A 17,554-nucleotide genomic window follows, 5' to 3' on the forward strand; every position below is an offset into this window, starting at 1 on the left:
AAAGAGATTGAAATCATAAAAAGAAGCAAACAGAAATTCTGGAGTTTAAAACTACAATAACCAAAATGAAGAAATGACTTGAGGGGCTCAACAGACTTGAGCTAGCAAAACAAAGAATCAAGGAATGTGAAATAAAGAATGAAGAGAAATGAACAGAGCCTCGGAGAAACATAGGACACCATTTCTCTTCCTGCACTTCACCAACATACATGAACAGAGGTGAGAACATGTACATAGAGAGTAGAGAAGCAGAATCACCTTCAGGATTTCAGAGACCCATTCTTTATTGGTGAATTAAAAACGAGAGCAGGAATTTTAAGTGCAGAAAAAGAAAAAACAGGTGGCCCAAATAGTTATTAAAATCAATCAAGGTCTCTAAATCAAAGGAAGCTTGGCAGTGGAAAGGTCAGACTCTTTATCTAGTCATGTGTGGACGTTTATTCAAGACAGCAATCTTTGAAGTGGCTGCCTCACGAATCAGTGCCTAAGTCAGACATTTGATTCATAAAAAGAGAAAAACAGGCTTATGTTACACAATATTTATACAACCGTATACAATATAATTATATTGTTAAGCCTCGACCACACAGAAATGTACTATATTAAACAATAACAGCACAAAGGTGGGTGACAACAAAGTTATACTGAAGTAGGAAAACACCATATATTAACGAGTCCATAGCAAACAAAGAAATGGAAATGGCAAATAAAAAGGTCAATATAACAAACCTGATAATATATATTTTGCCTTTCTTTACTCAGCATCTTAGGCACAAAACTATTTTGGGCTTGTAACATAAATAAAGATACACTACATATAATAACATAACATGGAGGAAGAGGAGATGGAGCTATATAGTGGTAATATTTCTGTATCTCACTGGAATTAAATAGTGTACAGATGGAGTAGATTTTGGTAACTTAAAATGTATATGGAAAACTACACAGGAAAGATTAACACAATCTCAAACAAAATAGAGTTAATCACCACTAGACTTGCCTTCAAAGAAATGGTAAAAGGAGTTCAAGTTGAAATGAAAGGACTCTAAGTAGCAATATGAAAACATATGAAATTATAAAACTCACAGATAACTAGTCAAATTCAGAATACTCTAATATTGTACTGGTGGTACATAAATCACTTTTAATTCCATAAAATTTAAGTCAAAATATTAAAAATAACTATAGCTACAATAATTTCTCGATGCATAATATAAAAAAATGGCTCAGAATATATCTTAAAATGTGGGAGAAGGGCAGAAGTAACAGCACAGAGTTTTTTGCAATTGCAGTTATTAACATAAAGTAGACTAATTATATTTTACGTAAGCCTCATTGAAACCACAAAAAAACCTATAGTAGATACACAAAAGATAAAGTACTCAAAGGATAGCTCTATTTAAAAAATCATATCACAAAGCAAGATAGCAACAGAGGAAGGGACAAAGGAACTAACTAAAATACAATCAGAAATACTGAATGAAATGCAATAACGACTTACCTATCAACAACTGCTCTAACTAGAAGATTATATTTGCCAATCAAGGACACAGAGGGGCTAAATAGATTAAAATAACAAGATCCAAAAACATGCTGCTTACAAGAGAATCACTTTAGCTTTTAGGACACACATGGGCTGAAAGTGGAAAGGATGGAAGAAGATATTCTATGTAAATGGTAAGCAAAAGAAAGCAGGGGTGACTATACTTAGAAAAAATAGATGTTTAGTCAAAAATCTGTCACAAAAGGGTCACTATAGAATGATGTGGTCAACTTATAAACAGGATATAACTACTGTAAATATATATGCACCCAATATTAGAGCACCTAAATATATAAAGCAAATATTGACAGATCTGAAGGGAAAAAACAGATAGCAATGCAATAATATAACAATAAATAATTACAGTGGGAACTTCAATATCTCACTTTCAACAATAGATGGCTCATCCAGACGGAAAATCAGTAAGAAAACAGTGAACTTGAATAACACTTTAGACCAAATGGAACTAACAGACATACACAGAACTTTCCATCAAACAAGAGTAGAGTACATATTTTTCTCAAGCACACACAGGACATCCTCCAGGACAGATCATATGTTAAGTCACACAACAAGTCTTAGCACATTTAAGATTGAAATATCAAGTATCTTTTTTTAACCACATGGTATGCAACTAGAAATTAACAGGAGAAAAATTGGAAAATCCACAAATATATGAAAATTATATATTTTCAGGACTACACACTCTTAAACAACCAATGGGGGTCAAAAATAAATCAAAAAGGAAATCAAAGTGTCTTGAGAAAAATGAAACTGGAATCGAAACCTAAAAAAAAAGGAAAAAAAAGGATAAAGCAAATGCATTCTAAGAGGGAAGTTATAGCAATTAATTTAAAAGGACGTTGAAAGCCTACATTAAGATCTTAAGTAAACTACCTAGCTTTACACCTCAAGGAACGAGAAAAAGAACAAGTCCAGTTTGTATAAGGAAGGAAATCATCAGAGCAGATACAAATGGAGACTAGAAAGACAATAGAGAAGATCAGTAAAGGAGGTAATTTTTTAGCTAGTCTAACAAAAAAAAAAAAGAGAGAGAGAAAAACTCAAACATAAACAAAAACAGAGTTCCAATATTGCAAAACAGGCATTGAAGGATTTGGTCACAGACAGGCAGTAAATTGATGTTGGCACAATGTGTGTAAATCCCTGGAATATATTAAAAATAAATAACAGCAGGATAACTGTGGACCAATGATGAGACTATCATGAATCAAGGATTATGATTAATCCACTTTTGTCCAAAGAATTAAAAACATTTAATTCCTGGAAGAATAAAAAAGAAGTGACAGCTGTGGGTGCCCCTGTGTAGGGAAAGCAGGTGGTAACAGGACTAGATATTAGAGGAGACTTAATTTTCACTTTACTTTTTTTGTAATTTTTACATTTTATAGCATGTACTTTTGTATTCTAAAAATTTTAGTTAAAAATTAATGTAAATCAAAGCATACACACACACACACACACTCTTACAACTAGGAATCTACCCAACAGAAATAAGAGAGTGACATGTAAGAATGTTTATTGTATTATCATTTTTGGCAAAAAAGTAGAGACAATTTGAATGTCTATAAGAATGGCTCAGAATACTGACATACATCCCATACTATAAATATTCTGAAGCCTTAAAAATTGAATTTGATCTATACATATTCATCAGAAAAATGTCGATTATTTAAATGGAAAAGGCAAATTGCCATGAAATGTCACTATAAGGGGTAAAAACCTCTTCCATACACATGAAACTCTTCCTTTACACACAGTAAAATCTCTTCCAATAAATCCTTCATACATGCAGGTATGTTTGAGCATGAAGAAAGGAGAAACACACATATATTTGTTCTGAGAGATGTGTGGGAAGAAATTTTTTTTCATTTTAATTGTCATTAAATGGTTTTAGTGAAACTTTATTGGTTTTAGCGAAAACATATGGTTTTATAAAATTTATTTCCAATACTGGTTATTCTAATAACTCAGACACAGCACTAAAACTAGAGTAATTTAAAACTTTTAGTAATTTTTACATTTTCTCTTGCAGAAAATTGATTTTCAATAATTAAATCATTTAATAATGAAAATAATAAAATTCATTTTCACCTACTTTTTCGTTGAAAGAAAAAAATGTGTATCTCCAAAAACAATTTCATGATGTAAGACTAGGATGGGAAGAGAGAAAACCCTACTGGTGTTTCAATATGAACTGTTTGATGTAGATTAAATCATAAACCATGATTAAAAGCCTTTCCACATTCATAAGATTTCTTCCTGGAATGGATTCTCTGATGGTGTGAGAAGCTTGAATGATAGCTAAAGGCTTTCCCGCATTCCTTACATTCATATGGCTTCTCACCAGTATGAATTCTCTGATGTTGAATAAGGTGTGAATGAAGTCTAAAGGTCTTACCACATATCATACATTCATGAGGTTTCTCACCAGTATGAATTCTCTGATGTCTTTTGAGGTGTGAACATTGTCTAAAAGTCTTCCCACATTCCTTACATTCATAGGGTTTTTCACCAGTATGAATCCTCCGATGTAGGGTAAGCTGTAAGCCATCACAAAAGGCCTTCCCACATTCACTACATTCATAAGGTTTTTTGCCGGAATGAATTTTCTGATGGTGAGAGAAGCTCGAGTGGTAGCTAAATGCCTTCCCACATTCTCTACATTCATATGGTTTCTCACCAGTATGAATTCTCTGATGTATGGTGAGGTGTGAGCGATGCCTAAAAGTCTTTCCACATTCTCTACATTCATAGGGTTTCTCACCAGTATGGAGTCGTAGATGTTCAGTAAGTTGAAAGCCACGAATAAAAGCCTTCCCACATTGATTACATTCATAGGGTTTTTCACCAGTATGAAGTCTCTGATGTTGACTAAGCTGTGATCGCTGCCTAAAGGCCTTCCCACATTCCTTACATTCATAGGGTTTCTCACCAGTGTGAATTCTTTGATGTAGAGTAAGTTCTGAGCCATAATTAAAGGTCTTTCCACATTCTTCACACTCATAGCGTTTTTCACCATTATGAGTTCTCAGATGTTTAGGTTGTAAGCAATGAATAAAGGCTTTCCAACATTCTTGACATTCACTGCTCTTGCTATTACTTTGAATTCTCTGTTGTTTAAGGTTTGATGTATTAACAGTTTCTGTACATTTCTTACATTTGGAAAGTTTTTCTTTAGAATGCGTTCTCTTGTGATGACTAAAGAATAAATTGTAACTGAAGTTTTTTCTACAATCTTTACATTCAAATATTTTCTCTCTATTATAAAATTCCCGGGTAAGGAAAGTATGTTGGCTGAAAATGGGCATGTGTTCATGGCTGATAATAAACTGCCTGAGATAGCTCTCCTGTTGTCCCTCAAACTGACTTTTGCATTCCCAAATATCTCTGAAAATGGATTTCTCAGGATTATGGCTTTTAAATTGTTCTATAATAGCCCATTGGGATGATTCTGTCTCATAAATGTCTCTTTTTGGAGATAACTTCTTGGGCTCACACCTGGACAACAAGTCTGAAAGATAAGAAACACATTTTAATTGCTGGTTTTGTGTTAGAAGAGAAATAAAATATCTATGATAGAAAAGACAGATAACTGAGAAAAATAATTGAACTTAAAAAAGTTAAGATGAAAGAAATCAAACTGAGTTCAAAAATTCAATAAGAAATGAAAAGCTTAGAGAGCTCTTTATTACCTTAAGTTTTATTTCACACAGAATTTAAAAAAAGGTTAGGAAAACAGAGAAGTGGGGGATGATGAGAAAAAGTGAGGGAGTTAATTAACAAACCAAAATGAATGGTTCTGAAATTCTGACCTACCTCAGAATTACCTTGGGAGTTTGTTACAATTATGGATGTTTAGGAAATATTCTAGATCAACTGAATCAGAATCTACTAGAGTCTATTTTAGAATGAAATCAACTGAATCAGAACCTGTAAGTGGCTGTATGCTTAATATTCTCCACTAGGCCAAAGAATTATGTGATGGAGACTGCTAGTTGTCCCCAAGTGTCTATTATTCCCCTTTTGGTTATTGTTTGAACCCATAGTTTTTAGTTGAAAATAAGGCTGCCCTACATAAACACTGCATTTCCCAGGCTCCTTTGCAGCAGAATATGCCATGTAACTGAATTCTGCCTAAAGAAATGCATAAGTATTATGTAGTAGCTTCTGAGAACTTTCCTTAAAGCCAGCTGGCTCACTCACTATATCCTATTCTCCCAATTCCTCAGCAAAGATAGCTGCAATGTGGATTTGGTGTCATGTCTGTCACATGATGGTTTTACAGAGCAGAGCTGCCATTCCAGCCTGGACTTTTAATGCAAGAAAAAGCTAGCCTTCTATACAGTATGAACCACTGCAATTTTGGGGTCTCTGTCACATGCAGCCAAACCTATATCTAAACTAATATAGTTTCATATTGAACTGAAATTTTAAAAAGTCCAACTCTTTATATAGGGCCTCTGCTTACCTGTAACACCTCATTTTCAGTTCATTTTCCCTTTTATTCATGTGCTACACTAACCTCTTTACAGTGAGGACATTCCAAAGGCTTTTCTTAGAGATTTTCAGAGGTTTCAGAAGAAAAAGTTTGAGAATGACAGCTATTTAAAGCATTCTATTATAACACCATTTGTTTTTCCAATTTTCTTAATGATGGACATTTGGGTTGTTTCCAATTGTCGGCTATTAGAATTAGTACTGCTATGAACATTCTTGTACATTTCTCTTGGTAGAAATAGGACACCTTTCTGCTAGAGGTACAAACCTAGGAGTGAAATTGCTACATCACAGGATATGCATTTTTTTGGATTTAGCTGATGCTATCCAACAGTTTTCTAATTTACAATTCCATCAAACTCTATTTTTTTTTTAAAGAGTTCCAGTTCCTCACATCCTCACCAAAACTTATTATTGTCCACTTTATATTCAGGTATCCTGGAAGATGTGTTATGATACTGCATTGTGGTTTAATTTGTAATTTCCCTGATGGTAACTGAGGTTGACTGCTTCTTCAGGTTTATTGGCCAACTGGGTATCTTCTTTTAATATACTGCCTATCCAGGTCTTCTGTCCATTTTTTTGTGTGTGTGATAAAATTCATGTATCATAAAATCTGCCATTTTAACCATTTTGAAGTGTACCATTCCATAACTTTGAGTACATTCTCAGTGTTGGGCAATCTTCAGATCACGAATTCTAGAACATTCTCATCATGACAAAAATAAATCTCATACTCTCAGTCATTTCCTAATCGCCAGTTGCCTTTAGCCTCTGGCAACCACTAATCTGTTTTCTGTCTCCAAGAATTTGCCAAATCTGGACATTTCATTCAAATGGAATCATACAGTATGTGACCTTTTGTGTCTGTTTTCAAGGTTCAACCATATTGTAGTATGTATCAGTGTTTCATTTTTTCTTTTTATGGCTGAGGAATATTCCACTGTAAAGATACACCTTCTTTTGTTTATCCCTTTATCAGTTAAGAGACATTTGGGTAGTTTCTGGGTTGTATTTTTCTTTTTGACTTGTAAGAATTCTTAATATATTCTGGATATAACCAACATACATATTGCAAATATCTTCTCTCACTTTGGAGCTGCCCCTTCCACTTTCCCAATAGTATGTTTTGATGAATAGAGGCTCTTAATTTTAAGGCAATCTAATTCCAAGGTCATGAAAATATACTCACATTTTCTTCCAGAAATTTTGCTATTTTACCTTTCATATTTTAGGTCTACAATCTGCCTACATCAGATTTTACGGTGTGAGATAGGAATCAAGATTCCTATTTTTCAATACAGATACCACTGAGTCAGCATTTATTGAAAAGATCATCCTTTCCCTGCCTTTGTTTTATATCAAGTGACTATGTAAGTTAGCTATTTTCTCTGTAATCCACCGCAATAAATATTTCAACTCCCATAACTCTGTTGAAACATTTTTAGCTAAAAACACTAAAAAAATCACTTTGCCGAAAGCACTGCTCAAGTGCCAGTCATCATTAATTGACTTTTTAGTAACATTTAGCACAAGTGATCAATCCTTTTGCTTCTTGTAGGAGGTTACCCTCCTACCTATCTGTATTTACTTAATAATCTTTAAATGTTGGAATATCCAAAACTCAGGTACAGGCCAGCAACCACTCTACACTCTTTTTCTCTAAATACCAGTCTGACTTATACAGTCATATGCTGCTAAGTCTTAAATTTATACCTCTAGCTTTTATAACTGTGGCAAAATACATACAATATAAAGTTTACCATCTTACCCATTTTTGAGTGTATAGTTCAGTAGTGTTAAGAATGTTTACCAGATTGTACAACCAATCTCCAGAACTTTTTCTGAAACTGTGTACCCATTAACTCCCCATTCTTCCCTCCCCTAGTTCCTGGCAACTACCATTTTGCTTTTTGTTTCTATGGATTTGACTAGATACTTCACATCAATTTTTTTTTGTCAAAGTCACAGTATTTTTGTGTGACTGACTTATTGCACTTAGCATAATATGCTTAAGGTTCACCCATGCTGTAGCATGTGTCATAATTTATTCCTTTTTAAGGTTGCAAAGTATTCTGTCATAGGTATATATCACCTTTTGTTTATCCATTTACCTGCTGATGGACACCTAGGTTACTTTAGGTTATTGTGTATAATGCTGCTAAGAACATGGGTGTACAAATATCTGTTTGAGTTGCTTTCATTTCTTTTGGGTATATATCCACAAGTAGATTTGCTAGATCATACAGTAATTCTATTTTTAATTTTTTGAGGAACCACCATACTGTTTCCCACAGTGGCTTCACCATTTTACACTCCTAGCAGCACAGGAGTTCCAATTTTTCCACATCCTCATCAACACATTATTTTCTGCTTTTTTGGATAGTAACTATCCTAATGGGAGTGAAGGGATATTTCATCGTGGTTTTGCTTTGCATTTCCCTAATGGCTAGTAATGTTGAGCATCTTTTCATGTCTTTGCTGGCTACCTGTATATCTACTTGGGACAAATGTCTACACAAATCCTTTCCCCATTTTTTAAATTGAGTTTGGGTTTTCTGATGTTGAGTTATAGGAGTTTTTTAATATATTCTAGATATTATCCCCTTATTGGATATATGGTTTACAAATATTTTCTCCTATTCTGTAGTTTTTCTTTTCACATTACTGATTGTGTTCTTTGATGTGCATACTTGCAGCTTTTATCTTACTCCTGAGCTCAACATTAGTCATCTAATTGCTTACTTGAAATCTTCATGTAAATATGTAATAATTATCTCAACTATAACATGTCCAAAGAGAACCTAAATTCCTCCTTTTTACACTGGTCCACAATTCAGCTTAACTCATGCCAGTAAATGCAACCATCTTTAACTAATAGGTTAAGCCAAAAGTCGTTTTTTTCTTCTTACTGAACTTATAGTCCAGTAACATTAACAAGCATGATCAACTTGTTCCTTAATATGTATATTGACATCTGATAATTTATCACCATTTCTAGCACAGTTTAAACTACTACCACTGTACTGCAATATGCTCTCTTAATTTTCCTCTGGGAATGTCCTTATTTCTTCTTCATTCCTTAAGGATAGTTTCAGTGGGCAAAGAATTTCAGATTGACAGTTCTTCCAGCACTTGGGAAGTATTGTGCCATTTCCTTTTGGTCTCCATGTTTCAGATGAGAAATCCAGTCTTTCAAATTGGTGTTTCTTTAGCATTAATATATAACGTTTGTATCTTACTGGCTAATTTTTCTTTGCTTAGTTTTCAGAAATATGGTCTTGGTTTAATTTCTTTGGATTTATCTTATTAGGAATTTTCTCAGTTTCCTGAATCCATAGATTTGTATCTTGTAAAAAATTTGGGAAGGTTTCAACCACTATTTCTTTAGTACATTCTCAGCCCCCCAGTCTTTCTCCTCTCCCTTTGGACTTGGATGCTATGAATGCTGAGTTTTTTGTTATTGTCCCACATGAATTAAGGCTCTATTTTTTTTTTTACAGTTTCTGCCTCCGAGAATACTTTTTTTATATAGAATAATATATATATATATATATTTTGAATAACATTATGTTTACTAGGCTCTCCCCTACCCCAAGTCCCCCCCATAAACCCCATTAGAGTCACTGTCCATCAGCATAGTAAAATGTTGTAGAATCACTACTTGTCTTCTCTGTGTTGCAAAGCCCTCCCCTTTCCCCCACCCCCACATTATACATGCTAATCATAATACCCCCTTTCTTCTTCCCTGCCCTTATCCCACCCTACCCTCCCATTCTCCCCAGTCTCTTTCCCTTTGGTAACTGTTAGTCCATTCTTGGGTTCTGTGATTCTGCTGCTGTTTTGTTCCTTCAGTTTTTCTTTTGTTCTTATACTCCACAGATGAGTGAAATCATTTGGTATTTGTTTTTCTCCGCTTGGCTTATTTCACTGAGCATAATACCCTCTAGCTCCATCCATGTTGTTGCAAATGGTAGGATTTGTTTTCTTCTTATGGCTGAATAATATTCCATTGTGTATATGTACCACATCTTCTTTATCCATTCATCCACTGATGGACACGTAGGTTGCTTCCATTTCATGACTATTGTAAATAGTGCTGCAATAAACATAGAGGTGCATCTGTCTTTTTCAAACTGGGCTGCTGCATTCTTAGGGTAAATTCCTAGAAGTGGAATTCCCGGGTCAAATGGTAAGTCTATTTTGAGCATTTTGAGGAACCTCCGTATTGCTTTCCACAATGGTTGAACTAATTTACATTCCCACCAGCAGTGTAGGAGGGTTCCCCTTTCTCCACAACCTTGCCAACATTTGTTGTTGTTTGTCTTTTGGATGGTGGCCATCCTTACTGGTGTGAGGTGATATCTCATTGTGGTTTTAATTTGCATTTCTCTGAAAACTAGCGATGTGGAGCATCTTTTCATGTGTCTGTTGCCCATCTGATTTTCTTCTTTGGAGAACTGTCTGTTCAGCTCCTCTGCCCATTTTTTAATTGGATTATTTGCTTTTTGTTTGTTGAGGAGTGTGAGCTCTTTATATATTTTGGATGTCAAGCCTTTATCAGATCTGTCATTTATGAAAATATTCTCCCATACTGTAGGGTACCTTTTTGTTCTATTGATGGTGCCGTTTGCTGTACAGAAGCTTTTCAGCTTGATGTAGTCCCACTTCTTCATTTTTGCTTTTGTTTTCCTTGCCCGGGGAGATATATTCATGAAGAAGTCGCTAATGTCCACATCCAAGAGATTTTTGCCTATGTTTTTTTCTAAGAGTTTTATGGTTTCATGACTTACATTCAGGTCTTTGATCCATTTTGAATTTACTTTTGTGTATGGGGTTAGACAGTGATCCAGTTTCATTCTCTTACATGTAGCTGTCCAGTTCTGCCAGCACCATCTGTTGAAGAGACTGTCATTTCCCCATTGTATGTCCATGGCTCCTTTATCGAATATTAATTGACCATATGTTTGGGTTAATGTCTGGAGTCTCTAATCTGTTCCACTGGTCTGTGGCTCTGTTCTTTGCCAGTACCAAATTGTCTTGATTACAATAGCTTTGTAGTAGAGCTTGAAGTTGGGGAGTGAGATCCCCGTAAGGCTCTATTTTTAAGTCTGTTTATCATGAATTTAGCTTAAGCAAATTTTGTTTTCATGTCACTGAATCTAGCCTCTGCCATCCTCACTTTAATTAAAAAAATTTTTTATTGAAATACACTTGATACAGTCTCCACTCTACTCTTGAAACCATTTGGTGTCTTTTATAATGGTGACTATATTTTTCATTCCATTTAGTTCTTATAACTACCTTTTTTCTGAGATATTCTATTTTTTTCATTTGTTTCAAGAGATTTTATGATTATCAATGCCTTTTTATCAAAACTGCTTTAAAATCCTTGTCAGATAATTCCAAAACCTGATTCATCTAGATGATTCCTGATGATTCTAAGTCTTCTACTTTAGCAGTCACAAGTACTAAGTTTAGTATAGAGATCTGGCCTACTTTTATAGGCTTTAGTATTCTACTGGCAGCTTAGTTTTCAGAGCCTTTGCAATGCAATTCTGATCTGCTTCAGACCTCTGGTACCATTACGGTTCTTGTTCAATCTCTGGTGTTGTCTGCAAAGACAGAAAGGTTCTGTGGACTCCTGATGTAGCGAGTCCACCTTCTGCAGGATGAAAGAGGCAAATACAGAAGCCACTGGGCATAGATTTCCTTATGCCACTGGGCAGAGGGCAGAGAGGCACAGGACCCTGCTAATGCTGCTCTTCTGGGTAAATCAATCTGTCAGCTAAGGCCCTCATTGTGAAATGGGGATGGGATAGCAAGAGACTTCCTCTTACTGCTGCTGCTGGTGGATCAATCACTGGGACTTCTTGCTGCTACAGCAGCTAACTGATGAAACTGCTGCTGCGGCCTAGGTTGTGGAGCATGTGCTGGAGAACCAACTAGATCTATTGGGCTTTCCTGTTCCTAGTCCTTCGGCTGGAGAGAGCAGTCTTATACTGCTTTGTGTTTGAGTGTGTGAGTATATTTGTATGCCTGTTAGTCAATCCAGGTTGCAGGCCTCTCCGGTACACATTACGGGGACATAAGGGGATTTAGAAAAACAAAACAAAACAGGGAACTCATTATGTGGTAATTCCTCATATCCAGAGAATACTAACCAGTCTACCCTCTACCTTCCAACTTTCAAAGTTATTTTATTATTGTCTGATGGGTAATTTTCAGGATTTTCAGTTGTATGTAGGAGAAGACACAGGAAAAGTGACTCTCCATAATCTTTGTGATTGAGATTTTAAATCACTTTTTAATGACCCTTGGAATATGCATTTTCATGATTTTTTGATTTCTTTAAAAAGAAAGATCATAAAGACAATGTGAGCACAGAGTACTTCATTTTTATGTTCCTTTCACTATCTTTTTCTAGTAGCAGATTTTATTTTTGTTTTTTCTTCATAGCTGCCACTGAGCTTGTTGGATCCTGTCATGCTTTCCAGGGAGAGTGGAATGTTTCACTTAATCTCAGAGTCTGGTGAATCAGTTAAGAACTGACAGATTACCAATGCCATGGAAGCTACCGTATGCCTTCCTCTGATCCCATCTGCTACATTTCCAGAGGCAAACATTATCTTGAATTATGTTATGATTATTCTGTTTTTAAAAATATTTTCCCATACTTGTGTATGCCCTTAAACACAACATTGTGTTTTGCTTGTTTTTGAGTTTTATAAAATGATAATGGGTGTCTTCTATGATTTGGTTATTTCATACTACATGGTTAATAAAAATTTCCCCATATTGTTTTCTGCCTGAGTTCATTTTCACAATTGTATAATATTCTATTCCATTATTTTCTGGTTATAATTTGGGTTGTTTGTAATTTTTTGCTAGTACACACAATGATGCTATGAATATTCTTACATGTCTCTTAAAGCATATGAGATTTTCCCCAGTCTATTTACTAGAATAGGAGTAGTCGTGTCACAGAACATGTATATCTTCAGTTTTGTACTATACCAAATTGTTTTCTGAAGTACTGGTACGTTACCACTGGCAATATGTAATAATTCTGGTTGTTCAACATCTTAACAATGAATGAAATTCTTAAGACATTTAAATTTTTACCTATCTCATGAGTATGAAATAGTATCTCAGATTTCTGATGATTTTGAGCATTTTGCTTATGATTATTTAACACTGGTGTTTCCTCTTCTGTGAAATGTCTCTTCAGATCTTTTGCCCACTTTTCTTTTAGGTTGTTTATCTTTTTTTCTAGTTAGGCTGTTTGTGGCTGAAGAAATCCAGTCTACCTATAAGTATTCTTTATATATATATCCATATTTTTTATTAAGCTTTACCTTATGGTAAAGCATAAAAGCATATAAAACTTACCTGTGACTTTTTCCTTTAATTTGTACCTCTTGAATCCATTTAGACTTATGCTTTTATGGTGTATGGTAGGGATCCAAGCTAATTGTTTTTCATATCTATGGCTAGTCCTGATATCACTCATTAAATAATTTATTCTTTTCTCTCTGATGCTCCTATGTGGGTCTGATTCTGGTCTTCCCATAGGTCAATCCCTAAATGAATACCACACTGTCTTAATTTCCAAGTCTTTATGGTAAGTATTTATAATAGGTAAGGGAAGTTCTCTGATTTTGCTCTTCTTCAGGAGTGTTTTGGCTGTTCTTGAATATCTGTTCTTCCACATATACTTTTATGATCAGTTTTTCAATTTCCACAAACAGCCTTGTAGGGATCTGATTTTATGTCTATTGGATCTCTCTGATCTCTAGCTATCTTCTCACTATTTCAGCCATATTAGTCTCCTTGTGTTCCTCTAATGAGCCAATGAAGCTTTCATTTTAGGGACTTGCTGTATTTTCTGCCAGGATTGCTCTTTCCCAGATAGCCACGACTCTCTTATCTACTATAGTTTTTTTCTCTCAAATGTCATAAAAGTGAGGATTTTCTGACTACCTTACTTAAAATTATATCACCCTCTCCATTCTTTTGAAATTTGCATCTCTTTCCCTTGTACTGTATTTTGTCCTTAGCACTTTTTGCCATCTGACATACTAATTTATTCACTAATCATTTATTAGATGTTATTCCACTAGAATATAACTCTATCAGGGGATGAGTTTTTGTCAGCAATGCTGTACCCATTTTCACTTTCAATATTGGTTATCTGTGCCTTCTCTCTTTTATTAAATAGAAATTCATCTTGAATTAATTTTAAACTCACAGAAGAAATGCAAGAATAGCAGAAGAATTTCCATATGCCATTTACCTAGATTCACCAGTTGTCAATATTTTGCTATATTTTCCTCATTATTCCATTTATGTTAAGTCCCTTTACCATAAATAGTTAAGTTTATCTTTCCAAAGAATGAGGATATTCTTTTACATTTCATAAATTCAGGAAACTTTATACTGACCCAAAACTATTATCTCATATATTTCTGTATTCATATTTCACTAATTATCCCAATATTGTCCTTTTCACCTGATTCATGATCTCATCACATTACATTTCTCTTTAATCTGAAAAGTTCCCAATCTTTCCTTGGATTTCACAACACTGGTATTTTTTAAGAATACTGGCCATTCCTCCTTCAATTGGAATGTCTAATGGTTCCTCCTGATTAAATTCAGGTTATACATTTTTAGGAGGATTATTGCATTAGTGATATATCCTTCTCAGAGTAGCATTTAAGGAGGCACATAATGTCATCCTGTCCCACTATTGGTGATGTAACCTTTGACTACTTGGTTTAGGGGGATGTTTGCCAACTTTCTCCACTGTAACTTTTTCTTTGTAATTAGCATTTAATCTATAGGGAAGAGAGTCTATTTTTCTCACTCAGTCTTGCCAGGAATCCTCTCGATTATATATTCGCTTCTGTTTCATTTATTCTGGTCAATCCTTATTTTTTACTTTATTCTAACTTTCATGGGTTTTAGCTTGCTATCTTCTTCTAACTTTTTGATGCAGATGTTTAGATGATTCAATTTAAGAATTTCTTTTTTTCTATGTGCACTTAAGGCCATAAATTTTCCTATAAATACGGCTTTAGCTACAAGTTTTGATTACAGAATATAGGGTCTTACAGACCATTATAAGAATCTTTTCCTAAATGTGATGGGAAACTATTAGAGGGATTTGAGAGCAAATGTTATATGATGTTGTTTAGATAAGACGTGCTTAGTAAAACAAGAAAACAAGCAGACAACCCATTTGAGAGCTATATTCTCTTAAAGAGTGGCTAAAGGAAGCTCCCTCAACATAGAGAAAATAATGGAAGACTAAGACCATCCGAAAGGAAAAAACAATAGAATGGCAAAAATAGAAATAAATATAATAGACTATCCTCTACCTTACGAGTTTCTTTAATCCTATTTTATGGTTGAAGCAAAAATTATAACATTATCTCATGTGGTGATGAATGTATGTAAAATAAATCCCTAATCATACTAAGAAAGAGGGAAACATAAATGGACCTTAAATGGATGTAAGGTTTCTACACTTTGAAGTGGTAAAATGTCAACACTAGCAGGCTGTGTTAAGTATATGTATGTGTAAATACCTAGAGCAAACACTAAGACTTAAACAAAAAAAAAAAACCTAAATCAATATATTAAATAACATCAATAAATCAAAATGGAACTCTAAAATTTAATGTCTCAGTAACTCACAGGTAAGCCAAAAAAGAAAACAAAACAAAAAACCCCAGAAGAACAAGAAACAGGAAAACAGCAAAAAACAACAAAACTTATCAATAATTACCTTAAATGTAAATGTTCTAAATCACCAATTAAGACAGAGATTGCCAAAATGAACAAATAACATGACCCAATTACATGGTGACTACAAGAAACTCATTTTAAATATAATCATATAAGTAGGTTGAATGCAAAAGAATGGGAAAAAAAAGATCATGTAAATGTTAATCAAAAGAAAGTAGAAATAACTATACTAATATCAGACTCAAATACCCTACTCTCAGCAATTGACAGAACTACTAACAGAAAATCAGCAAGTATACAGAAGAACTGAACAAGACTGTCAACCAATAGGATGTAATCAACATTTATGGAACATGCCACCCAGCAAAAGCAGAATATACAACGCATTCAAGCACATATTGAACATTTCCCCGATAATACTATATTCTGGTTCATGAAGCAAAACTTAAATTTAAAAGAATCAAAGTCATAGGGAATATGTTCTATGATATACAGTTAATAATTTAACCTTACACAAAAAGAGGTCTGGCTTTTGTCTTTATCTCCAGGAAGGTGATCGCTACAAAAAAGTGTCGTTGTTTACCTGGGGGCCATGGCTATCAGACAACCTAACAATGGGATTTAAGATAGAAGCTTTGAGCCATATGGCATCAATTTTCCTCTGGAGAGACTGGAAACTAAAGGTATCAGCTCTACCTTCCTGAGAGGTTGGAAAGTAAAGGACAACCATGTGGGCAGTCAACCAGGAGCCTCAGTAAAAACTCTGGATATCAAGGCTTTGTTGAGCTTCCCCCTATTTGGCATTACTCCATGAATACTATTAAAACGGGAAAGTTGATGGGAGAAGTTAGCACTTTTCTCCTCTCCCAGTGCAGTCATAGACAACTGGAAGCTCCCTGTTTGGAACCCTCCTGGGCTCTGCCCTATTTACTTCTTCCCTGGGCTGATTTAACTCTGTATCCTTTGCTGTAATAAACTGTAACTCTGAAGATGACAGCTTTCAGTGGGTTTTATGAGCCCTTTTAGTGAATTATCAAACCTAAGGGTGTTCTTGGGAACCCTTGAAATCGCAACTGGTGTCAGAGGAAGGAAGACTCTTGAAGACTGCTCCCTTGAAATTTCATATGAGATCATAATGTAATCCAACCACAAATCAATAAAGAAAGTCAATAAAAAAAGTCTTCAAATAACACTCTAAATAATCTGTGGGTGAAAGTCTCAAAGAAAAAAAAATGTAAAGGATTATAAGTACATATATATTCTTTATATACTTGAACATATATATTTAATATGTAGGTAATCCACATAAAACTTTACATTTGTAACTTGGACAACTTAGGAGAAATGGACTAATTCCTTGAAGATCACAAACTACCAAAACTCAGCCAAGATGAATAGGTAATAAAAATAGTTCTACAATACTATTACAGAAATTGAATTTATAACTTAAAAGATAAAAAAAAAAAAGATATCTCCAGGTCCAGTGGTTTCATTGGCAAATTTTGCCAAATATTCTCAAGAGTTATACACAATTTCTTCCAGAAAACAGAAGAAAAGGGAACACTTCCCAACTTTCATTATGAGGCCAATATTATTACTCTGATACCAAAACCAAGTGAAGGCAGCACAAAAAAGAAACTACAGACCAATTGCTCCCATGAACTTAGATGGAAAAAAACACCAATTAAATTTTACCTATCAAATCCAATAATAAGTAAAAAGAATAAAATAACATGA

The 17,554-nt window shown here is 34.4% G+C and overlaps 1 protein-coding gene across 1 annotated transcript in view; it reads right to left on the reverse strand.

Annotated features, from left to right (window-relative positions):
- Positions 1-3,047: 3,047 nt before the first annotated feature.
- Positions 3,048-17,554, reverse strand: part of ZNF461 (zinc finger protein 461) — a 30,534-nt gene continuing 16,027 nt past the window's right edge. The window contains exon 4 of the mRNA XM_036885786.2: positions 3,048-5,078. Within this exon, the coding sequence (XP_036741681.2) occupies positions 3,781-5,078 (1,298 nt within the window). The 3' untranslated portion in view covers positions 3,048-3,780. The remainder of the gene's footprint in view (positions 5,079-17,554) is intronic.

Source organism: Manis pentadactyla, chromosome 15, assembly GCF_030020395.1.
Source record: "Manis pentadactyla isolate mManPen7 chromosome 15, mManPen7.hap1, whole genome shotgun sequence".
Classification (NCBI taxonomy): Eukaryota; Metazoa; Chordata; class Mammalia; order Pholidota; family Manidae; genus Manis; species Manis pentadactyla.